Source organism: Macadamia integrifolia, chromosome 2, assembly GCF_013358625.1.
Source record: "Macadamia integrifolia cultivar HAES 741 chromosome 2, SCU_Mint_v3, whole genome shotgun sequence".
Classification (NCBI taxonomy): Eukaryota; Viridiplantae; Streptophyta; class Magnoliopsida; order Proteales; family Proteaceae; genus Macadamia; species Macadamia integrifolia.
In genome coordinates this window covers 18,941,761-18,953,881 of record NC_056558.1, presented here as the reverse complement: position 1 = coordinate 18,953,881, position 12,121 = coordinate 18,941,761, and the positions used below count along the sequence as shown (strand labels likewise).

General features: G+C 43.9%; 1 protein-coding gene across 1 annotated transcript; it reads left to right on the top strand.

Moving 5' to 3' along the window:
- Positions 1-9,187: 9,187 nt before the first annotated feature.
- Positions 9,188-10,588, top strand: LOC122091130 (probable 3-hydroxyisobutyrate dehydrogenase-like 1, mitochondrial). The gene has a single exon (XM_042660968.1). The coding sequence runs from the start codon at positions 9,403-9,405 to the stop codon at positions 10,438-10,440; it is 1,038 nt and encodes a 345-aa protein (XP_042516902.1). The 5' UTR covers positions 9,188-9,402; the 3' UTR covers positions 10,441-10,588.
- The last annotated feature ends 1,533 nt before the right edge of the window (positions 10,589-12,121 follow it).

The following is a 12,121-nucleotide window of genomic DNA, read 5'->3' as shown; positions in this document are numbered from 1 at the left end:
AAGAATTGAAAGAAAAGTTGGTGACTGCCCCTGTGCTGACTATTCCTGAAGGCACAGGTGGAATGACGGTCTATACCGATGCTTCCAAAGTTGGTTTGGGTTACGTTCTCATGCAACGCGGTAAGGTAATAGCGTATGCATCCCGACAACTAAAGGAGTATGAGAAGAACTACCCCACTCATGACTTGGAACTAGTTGCAGTCATTTTTGCCCTTAAGATCTGGCGACATTATTTGTATGGGGAGAGGTGCGAGATATACAGTGACCACAAAGCCTGAAGTACTTCTTCACCCAGAAGGATCTGAACATGAGACAGAGAAGATGGCTTGAACTCATGAAGGATTATGACTGCGATATTCAGTATCATCTCGGCAAGGCTAATGTAGTGGCAGATGCATTGAGTCGGAAGACACAGACTGTGTCGCTCTCATACTTAGTAGTCAGCTCACCACTCGTGCAAGAGGCGATGCTAATGGATGAAACGCTCTTGTATAAAGGGGCAACCTTAGAGCTTGAACCTCAACCAGAAAACCTTAAATGGTTGACTGTATCCTTGACAGCTCTACAGGTGCATCCGGCAATTAGGCAAGAGGTGATAATGAAGCAACCTTTAGATCCTGAATTGCAGCGGATCAGAGTTAAGGTTTAAGACCAAACAATGAACGACCCAGATTTTACTTTAGCCAGTGATGGGGCATTGATGTTTCGAGACAGATTGTGTGTACCCGATGATTTGGATATACAAGATAAAATAGTGAGAGAAGCACATAGCTCCGAGTACTCACTTCACCCAGGAAGTACCAAAATGTACAAAGACCTCAAACAAAGTTACTGGTGGCCAAGCATGAAAGTCACCATAGCTTTATATGTGGCGACTTGTCTTACCTGCCAGAAAGTAAAAGCTGAGAGGCATCGACCTTATGGTACCCTTCAGCCACTCCCAGTACCAGAATGGAAGTGGGAAAGGATTACAATGGACTTCGACACCAGGCTACTAAGTACACCTAAGGGAATGGACGCGATATGGGTGATCGTGGATCGGCTTACTAAGACTGCTCATTTTATTCCTATCAAGACCAAGTTCTCCATGACCAAACTAGCACAACTTTACATGGACAATATAGTGCGCTTACATGGAGTGCCAGTGAGCATTGTTTCAGATAGGGACCCAAGGTTCACTTCCAGATTTTGGAAAAGCTTATAACGTGCCTTGGGGTCACAATTGAACTTCAGTACTGCTTTTCACCCACAGACAGATGGTCGGTCGGAGTGAACCATACAGATATTAGAAGACATGCTCAGGGCATGTGCAATGGAGATGAGTGGCAGTTGGGAAGAATATATACCTCTTATGGAGTTTGCATATAATAACAGTTACCAAGCTACAATTGGGATGGCTCCGTATGAGGCATTATATGGTAGAAAATGCAGGACTCCTTTGTATTGGGATGAGGTAGGTGAACGTCGAATGTTAGGACCTGAGATGATCCAAATGACTTGTGACAAAGTCGACGTTATTAGAGAGCGGATTAAAGCAGCTCAGTCCCGTCAAAAGAGCTATGCGGACACCCGCAGGAAGGATATTGAATTTCAGCCAGGAGAAAAGGTATTTCTCAAGATCTCTCCTACTAAAGGTTTGCAAAGGTTTCACAGAAAGGGGAAGTTGAGCCCAAGATACATCGGACCATTTGAGATCTTATCCCGGGTTGGCTCAGTAGCCTACATGCTTGCTCTGCCACCTTCGCTTGGGGATGTTCATAATGTATTCTATGTATCCATGCTGAAGAGATACGTGCATGATCCATCTCATGTACTACCCGTGGAACCAGAGTACCTAGAAGCTGATATGACCTACACAGAACAGCCAGCTGAAATTTTGGACCGGAAGGTGAAAACCCTTCGCAACCGCTCCATTTCCTATGTAAAGGTGCGATGGGCTGATCATTCACTTGAAGAAGCATCTTGGGAGGTAGAAGAAGAAATGCGAGCCAAGTACCCTCATCTTTTTGATCAACCAGGTACGCAATTTCAAGGACGAAATTTTTTAGAAGGGGGGGTAATGTAATACCCTGCTTCTTAAACCCGGTCTGATTTCGCGGTTGAACCGGTTTAACCATGCAGGAACCAAGCCAGAGGAAATTAGAGCGGGTTCCTTATGGGCTATGATGGCTCAGGTGACCTTAAACACCGGTTGGCTTGACAAGTCCGAGCCAGCGCCAGAAGAGACGGGAGTACCCAAGCCGTGTACATGCACCTACCATAAGGCTATGTACGGATAAAGCAGGTATTATATCCGTATTTTAAGGTATATACGTATGCTACATCGTATGCCGGGGGTGGGGTTCGCGCCGAGGCCCGAACCCGATCAAAATCCCAAGTTTGGCCCTCAGGTGGGTAGGACAGGTGGGTACACCCACCCACCTAAGTGACCCATCCAAGTGCACTATTCACTTATTAGGAATTATATATAAAGCTTTATGATTTTCTCTTCTTTCCATTTATTACCCCCGTACGTTGGTGAGAAAAGTAAAGAGGAGAGAGAAAAGAAAGGGAAGAAGAAAGGAAGAGAAGGAAGAGGAAGAAAAGAGGGATTTCAGCGGCGTCGAAGCTCGATCTTCCCATTCCGGTGCCGGGAGAGTGATCTTCAACTCTAGATCTACAGTTGGAGGTAAGAAAAATTGGGTTTTGTGAACATTCACCATATCCAAGCTTTAAACCCTTGATTCGAGTATGGTTTCTTGAGATCTTGTAAATCCCCTTTGAAATGATGAATCTAAGGTTTAATAGATGATTTATGTGTTGATCTTGAAGGATTTGAAGAGATATTGACAAGGTGGAAAGAACGTTGTGGGTTTGAAGTGATTTGGAGGGTTTGAAGTCGTTCTTGAGCAAAGAAGGTAAGATGGTTTTCCCTCACTTGAATCTAACCTAGATCTAGGTTAGAACCATCCTATAGGACCTTGAAGGTGTGAAGAATGGGTGGGGAAAAGCCCCATTTGAATCCCCAAAGAATGGATAAAGTTAGGAAGGAACAGGGTGTTTCCCGCCAAGACCAGTGGGTACAACCGGTGGGCCCCTACCCGCCTGTGGGTACCCACCTGAGAAGGCAGGGGGGCCTTCGGGCCCAACCGGCAGGCCCCTACCCGCCGGTCCTAGCAGGGCTCCCTGGCCCAACCGGCGGGTACAACCGGCGGGCCATACCGGCGGGCCCCTACCCGCCGGTCCCAACCGGTGGGTATACCGGTGGGCCAGACTACCCACCTGTCTGACCCACCCGTGTGGCCCCGAAGGTGATCCTTATGTCCGATTGAACCCAAATCGTATGTGTGACCTTTTTTTGACGTTCTAAACACGATTTTGACATCGGATTTCATTAATTTTGATCCTAAAATGGTGAAGTACTAACCCCGCTCAATTATGTTAGGTTACCAAATCCTACCCGATTCGCTCCGGATCTCACCCGTACCGAACGGGAATCTTTGTACACTACAAGTAAGTGGAGAGAGGAAATTTGGCCTTGTTTCAAGGCATTGTTTGGCATTCATTTAAATATATCTAATCTAGTCATGTCATCATGAATATGCTATGTAGATTAGTCATTCCACACATTGATGCGCATATGTGCTATGTTTAATTTTCAAATGCCAATTGAATGAGATGTTTATATGTTGAATGTGGACATCATGGTGCATAATGCATTGATAGACTAGATGCCGTAGTCGGCTTGGAAACGAATGCATTGGTGGCCCGTGGAATGGGACACGGTGGCACTATGCAATCGTACTATTGTCATATAGGAGCATGCGGTATTAGGATTCTCACCATCCCGTGCTACGACCCTTCCCAACAGGGGTTAAGGTGTTGGGTTACCATTTGGGGGGAAGCAGGGGTCGCAGTTGTCGGACACTGTGGCGGTTAGGCATTACGCCCGACGAGTCATGTAGGACAGTCGGCAACCCTGGTGGTACATTCAAGAGGGCCAATCGTACTGCTTTTAAATTGCTGGAGTCAGCACCTTTATTTTCAGTCATTTACATTTCTGTTGAGAGCCGGTGGATGGCACTGTCTTTACTTTTCCGAGTACTCACGGTGGGCCTTCTCTGACAGCCCTATGGGAGTATCGCGGGAGGGAGTTCGCAGCTCGTACCCGGAGTATACGTGCACTGTGGTTGTAGTAGCACTAAAACCAAAGACTTAGTAATGTTGCTTAGGTGGATGTGATTTAAAATGTATAGCATGGCATGTAGTGCATATGACGTGTTGTGATGTGTGGACTGTTGTGTGTGGTCCATCTTTCTACTTACTGAGCTAGTGAGCTCATCCCACGTGTACACCCCATTTTTAGATGATTTTACAGGTCATACATCTGAGGAGCATGGGGTGGGTCCCACAGTCGAGTTTCTTGAAGAGGACTGGTGGACCCCTGAGGAGTTAGAGCACGACGCTGACTACTCGTGCGAGAGCTGTGCTGCGGGACAGCAGTTCTGAGGCCGAGCTGAGCTCCACCTTTGAGGCCGTGCTGAGCTCCACTTCTGAGGCCGAGCTGAGCTCTTCTATGTGATGCCGAGCTGGGCTCAACCCTTGACACCGAGCTGAGCTCCAGCCTTGAAACCGAGTCGAGCTGTGCACTCTGATTGTTTTGATGATTTCCTGTATATACTTGATATATGAATTGTACTTTTATTATGTAATTATCATGCCTTCGGGCCCACATGTATATAATTATTGTATCACAATTTGGGTATCAAGTATATGGGATTTATTCACAGGTAAAACTTAGTCTTCCGCTGATCTGATGAACTTATGTTAGTGTGCGTATGCTGTGGTGGAATACAGTATCTGATGATCCTGGCAGGTTTGGGTTAACCGGTGTTAACTCGGTCACCGCTCCGGTTCAGTGTGAACGGGGTGTGACAGGTGAGCTCCAGCAACAATATTGACCAAATGACCATCTAGGGTTTCAATCGTTCAATCGAAAAATATCCCAAATGGCTTGGTGGAATCGGAATTTTAATGGCTTAAAATGATGCTAGGAACATCCCCCACATACTCCACGGAGTAATTCCCGACAATCGGGCCCGAGTAGAAAAGCTTCAATTCTCACGGGCAACTTGTGTACTGCCAGTAGAAACAAGCCACCAAAAACACTGGGTTAGTTTCTGGTGACATGAGCAGCCTTAGGAGCTCTCTGTTACATCCACCAGAAACACCTCTGATGCTTCTGGTGAAAAGTGACTGTTTCCGGTGACAGTACTGTTACTGTGGGACTTTGTCTGTGCCCTTTGGGGGTGACCCTTGTGGGACCCTTTCAATGTTTTCAACACGTAATAACACTCGCCTATGCATGTGTCTAAGATAGAGACTCGTACATGCCCCTAGGCCGATAACGAATTGAACAACCGGTGGCCATACTTGAACCCCAATCTACACAAGCATAATCAAGGTGAGGGATGGTTGACTTTTATTTTTGGGAATGTTTAATCATTTTAGAATTGCTCACATATATAGATTTTCGCATGATTATTTAAATTGTGTAATTGATGATGATGTTCCATTACATGTTATATTTTAATGGAAATAATATGAGATGTATATTGATATGTGTGGCGGGATCCAGTGTGGCCGAGGTGGTATTAGTACCGTGATCGTCGCATGATTATTGTATGCATGAGATGGAATCCAGTGTAGCCGAGGTGATACCGGTACTATGATTGTCATATGTTTGTTGCATTCATGCATTGATTATGTGCATTAGAGTTAGTTGTAGCCGTGGATTACACTTTGTGACCAATGTGTTATTGTTATCGTGTACTCTGGGACTGCATTTAAAAATGGATATGCTTTGTGGCCAATGGGAATCTTAATGTTGCGTAGTCCATACTCAACTGCTTTGCATGCTAGATAGGTATATAGTTGTGGGGTACACCTTGTGGCCGATGTGCTCTCGATATCATGTACCTCCGGACTATACTTGGAAATGGATCCGCTTCATGGCCGATGGTGATACTGGTGTCACATGGTCCATACTAACTGTATCATTATGAAGGCATATAGGATATTGTGATTAGTTGACATTCCCCATGCTACATCCCTTTGCCAACAGGGGGTAAGGTGTTGGATAACTCAATGGTAGTATGTTTGATGAACCTTCCCGAAATGCCACACCCGCGGTACGATGTGATTGTTGCCAGAGGCGGAAACTTGTCCAACATGGCCGATGGACATACCAGTGCCTTGACTTCTAGGAGGGGGTTATCAAGAGTTTACTGGGTGACCGATGGACGCATACAGGGACCAATAGCTCTTAATCACGGCTAGGATTTATATTGCTGTGTAGTCGATGGCGGTTTCGAGACCATGGATACAACCTTATGCTGTAGTAGCATTTACCAGACTTAGTTGTATTGTTAGGTGGATAATAAAATAAATGAATTACATCACGAGTATCATGGACTATATGTTTAATTTCTATAACCATGATCATGAATTATTTATGCAACAACCTTTGCTTAGTTGTGCATGAACCCCACCCCTCACTGAGCGAGTTGGAAAGCTCACCCCACGTATATGCCCCCTTTTAGATGATGATGCACGTATCATTGTACCTATGGCGTGTGGCCTGTTACCCTCTGGGCCAGAGTATGGAGTGAGTGACTGGTGGATACCAGAAGTGGAGGAACACGACTAGAACTATGCTTGTGACCACTGTGTTTACGCCGCACCCTGAGGAGCACGGTACACTTTTGGTGATTTTTGATACTGAATGATACTATTGATATTCCTTTGGGCTTATGTATGTATAAGTCATGATTAATTATAAACGGGTAAACTTGGTTATGGATATTTATATTATCACTAGATGTTCCCCATTTTACTTATGATTCCGTGATTATACTCTGATTCGGTTACTATTAGTTGGTTTGTGTTAACCTTGGTAGGTTTGTAAGATGGATAAGTGTCTTACTCACACCATCGGTATTCCTATACGGTAAGTTGGGTCTACTGGAAGTGAAATGTGACATCGAGTGCTAGGAAATCTATGGATCCTTCTGTTGATTTTGTTGTTGTTTCTATTCCTAATTAATGTTCTAATTCTTACTTTGTGATCTCTTCTGATGGAGCTTGGTGAGCTTCAAATTGTAAGGGTGGTTGTGGTGTCATTATTAGATCGCACTTAGGTTCTTTTGTTGCGGCAAGGTACAGACCTGGACTTTGTCTCTCTATTGCAGCTATGGAGGCTGAGCTCCTCCAAGATGGAATTTTGTTAGCACAAGGTCTTGGCCTGCGGGGTGTAGTTATTTGTTGTGATTGTCAATCAATCATTAGGGGTTTACTTTGTAACTGTCTCTTTAGACTTGGCTACTAGGTCTATAGTTGCTGATATTCTGTCTCTGCTTACTAGTTTTAGTTTTGTGAACTTTCATTTTTTTCCTAGAGTAGATAATTGGGAGGTGCATGTTCTTGCCCAAGGAGCTTCTCGGTTAGGGATCTCTCGGATCTGGTGGTTAAATCCACCAAATTGTCTTGTAAATTCTGTACTTTAAGAAAGAATTTTTCTTTCTCTAATTTTCTTTAATAAAATTTCTTTCTCTGTTAAAAAAAAAAAAAAATTACCCTGTTTATAGTTTGATCACTCTTTATGGCATGTTTATAGCCTATCTGTAGCCCAATTATCCCTTTAAAGACCGACTAACTTAACCCTTCCCTCTCGATTATCCTGTTTATAGCTTGATCAACTTGGTTATAACATGTTTATAGTCCACTTATAGCCCAATTCGTATCTTTAAAGACAGACCAAACTTAACCCCGCCCTCGTTTATTTTGCTATCTAATAACCGACAAACAAATATATAAGTGTCCATGCCTAGCCTATGAGACATAATTAATTAAATGATACGATAACAGTGTGCGACATTAAATTGATGATGACCAATTAGCCCTGATTGAAACCAATTAAGACAGACTAGTTGACACCCCTAACTAGGGATTTAGTAATCGATATCAGATATAGTATTGATCTCAAACCGATTTTAATCGACCTATATCAGATGGATTTACTCGTAATTTCATTTAAAAAACGATTTTTTTTACCATTTTATGATTGGCTTATACCAATACCTCAAACTAGTGCTGAAACAGGGTGGGGTTGGGCCAAGTTTCTTAAAACCCTAGCCTAACCCTTGATCCTCAAAACTCAACTCAGACCCAACCCAATGTTGTTGGGTTCATGTTTAGGCTCAATCCTGCCAGGTTCATACCAACCCAACCCGGCCCTAACAACCGACCCTAATTGACCTTGTTAGGGCCGGGTTGGGTTGGATTGACCTTGGCTTCTGCAATGGTTGGATTAACCTTGATTGACCTATTTTCACCATTCATATCATATACATTAAAAAATTATAGAAAAATATATATTAATAGGAGCTAAATTCTAATATAAAATTCAAGGTTAAATTTTGGGCCTGGTTGGGTTGGGTTGAAGCCTCAACCTGAGCCCGACCCAACCCTGGGTTTTTCAACTCTAACTCGCCCTTAGGGTCAGGAAACTTGGCCCAAGCTCTATTCAAATTCAGGGCGGGCCATGGTGATTCCGGATTGTGGGGCTCAACTTTCACCCCTACCTCAAACTATGCCTCTAGCTTGCATGTAATGTCAAACAGCAGAGACTTCCCATCTATCTCCCAAAACATGACCTATTGATTTATTTTTTTATGAAACACAGCAATATATTAGTTAATAAGCAGAGAGTACATGGTGATCATCAGAAGAGAAAGCAGGGTTAGCGCCTATAACACTGTTAGCCAGAGCCACTAAACATACCATTGGATGATCCTCCAATTTGTTTGGCTTCCCTTCCCACCAGACAAAAAATCTATTGGGCTTACGTAGGGATCCCCTCATGGATTGGGTCCTCCAATTTGTTCCTGGAGAGAGAGAATTTGGATTTTGTTTTTTCTAAAGAGAAACCCAATTTGGATTTTGGGTAGTCAGAAAGTAAAAAAGCATGAAAGGTGGGGGATTAACACAAAAGGGCAGGGATAATCTCGTGTAATAAAATCAACCACAGGCCACACAGCACTCCAATGGGATTTGGCCACATGGTTCATATAAGGTGGGCCACAAGTAGAGAGCGTGAAATTGGCGCATGTTGATGCCGGCAACATATACACCTTTCTCGCCCGAATTAAAATCAATTCTCCGGCATGAAACATGCTCAAGAGTGTTAAAGGAGCTCCTCATACTCCAAATCTTCAATTTAAACGGCGAAGAATTTTGAGGTAAAAGCTTTGATCCAGAATCCAGATAATGATGTTAGCAAGGCAAGGTTCTCGTTCTTCTTCCACTGATAAGGACCTTGTTTTCTAGTACTTTTCCGGATAGTACCCCACTGTCTCTATATTCATGCGAACCCTTGGAACCCTTCTCCATTTCCGTCGCTCCTTGTCCACCTCCACCTTCCTTGTCTCTCCATTCTGTCTCCAATTTTGCCGTTTCAATTTCATGGCTTCCCCCACCTCCACCACCTCCTTGGAGCCTATCAGCCCAGCCACCACACGGGTTGGATGGATTGGAACGGGAGTGATGGGGCGATCTATGTGCTCTCACCTCATCAAGGCTGGTTATTCTCTTACTGTCTACAACCGTACCCAGGCCAAGGCCCAACCCCTCCTCGACATGGGCGCTCGCTACGCTCCCACTCCTGTCGAAGTCGCTTCCCAATCCGATGTCGTCTTCTCCATCGTCGGTTACCCTTCTGACGTTCGTTCCGTCATGATCGGCTCCTCTGGAGCCCTCCAGGGTCTTCGCCCTGGTGGCATCCTCGTCGACATGACCACCAGCGACCCCTCTCTTGCCGTCGAGATCTGCGCCGCTGCTTCTGAGAAGGGCTGTCTCTCCGTCGATGCCCCCGTCTCCGGCGGTGACCGTGGCGCTAAGGCTGGAACTCTGGCTATCTTCGCCGGAGGAGATGAATCGTTGGTTCGTCATCTCTCGCCTTTGTTCGCTTGCATGGGAAAGGTGAATTACATGGGCGGGCCTGGGAAAGGGCAGTTCGCGAAGCTCGCGAACCAGATCACGATTGCGTCGACGATGGTGGGTTTGGTGGAAGGAATGATGTATGCCCACAAGGCAGGGCTGGATGTTGGGCTCTACTTGGATGCCATTTCTACAGGGGCTGCTGGCTCCAAGTCTTTGGATTTGTATGGGAGTAGGATACTCAAGAGAGATTTCGAGGCTGGATTCTTCGTTAATCACTTTGTGAAGGATTTAGGTATCTGTCTGAGGGAATGCCAGAACATGGGTCTTGCTCTCCCTGGCTTGGCTCTCGCTCAGCAGCTTTATCTCTCTCTTCAGGCTCATGGCGAGGGGAGTTTGGGCACCCAAGGTCTCATTTTGGCTCTTGAACGCCTCAATAACATTTCACTCCAGGCTTCTATGTGAATTCTACCGAAAAAAGTAAAGTCTTGTATGTGAAATTGTCAACACTGCTTTTTCTTCTGCGCACTGTGTAGAGGGGTATGGGAGATGAATACATGGATTGTATATCTCTATCGTGAACAATAATCTAATAAGATGAGTCTTAATTGCAGTCTCTGTTTGATTTCTGTTTTTTTCCCCCTATTATCTCTGAATTTGTGTTTCTGTGGTTGCCTACTGATGAAGTGATTGATGCATTTGACACAAATTTAGTCTGTGATAAACATAGGATGTGTGGGGATATGCTTAGTTTAGTTTTTGTGTGGCTTGTAGAGATTGAACAGCGTCTAATTCCAAACAACTTCGGCCATGAAGAGTGGATTATGCAGAGTCTGACTGTGCAGGTATCCAAATTTATGGATTAAGAACTATATGAACAAGGATCTTGCTCTTGATCATTGAACATTGTTGCACTATTATTCATCTATAATTCTTTCTACATTCCTATGTCACATTGGATGTAGAAACTTGGGTTAACTTTCAGATGGACTGAGGGGATGAACACCATTTGAGATCCAAGCACTTGGATTGTATATGTCCATGCAGAACTCAACCAACTACTAATGGTTAAGAAGTGAGAATTGCTACCTCTAGAGTCTAGAGCAGAGCAGATGGGCCACTTTGGAAATTTCCAGATTAGATGATAATTTTCCATTTGTAAAGTTGCTTTTTCCCGGGGCTCATTCTCACAGTATGTCTGATGGTCACCTGCATGATTTTTAGAACTTCAATATTGTAAACCAGCTTTCATTGTCCCTCCCAAAAACTTCCTATGTTTCAGAGTAAAATCTTACCTTTTTTTTTTGATGATTTTACTCAATAAATTTTACCTGGAATCAAAACACACCTTTAAAGGAAAAAAAAATTAAAAGTTTAAATTCTGAAACATTTCTTTGCAGTTCTGTACATATTTAATACATGATCAGTGTTGTGAATTGTGATTGTCATTGAAGAAATGAACCTTGGAAGCTGGAAGATTTTCACAGTAAGGGTTGCAACCTAGGTGCTTTGGATCATTGCAAAGTAGCAAATGGGAGTCCTGAACTCCTGATGTTGTGAACAATCATGAGAGGTTCAGGAGAGGTGTGTGGGAAAGCAGAAACCGACCTTAAAGTCCTAATGCACTGCAACTACCCACAGTCCCACACTGTTAGCACAAATGCAGGCATTTACACTACACAGAAATTGAATTTGGAATATGTGTGCAGTTGTTTCTCTTCCCTCAAACAGGAAGAATTGATTTCCTTTTTTCCTCGACCCCAAAGAAAATGGGGAAATGAAAATTTATAACATGAGCATGTCAATCTGTACATTGATTAAGAAGGCAGATCATCTATATTTCTACAGGGGAAGAACTCAAATTCATTAACAGTCTACTGTGATTTTTTCTCAATGTGAAACTCTCATCCTCCCACAACCCACAGTCATTCCTCTAGCCTGTTGAGCTTCTGATAGGAAAGAAAGGTAACTCCTCTCTGTGCCTAGTAGGAGAGTTAATGCTTTGCTTGGTCTATCAATCTTGTTTGGGAACTAAGCTATGGCATGCTTGTAGACACGGTGAAGATCATTTATCTGTTCTCTGATAAAAAGACTGAAACCTTTGAATCCAGACATTTTCCCTTGGGAGCCCTTAACAACAACCGTC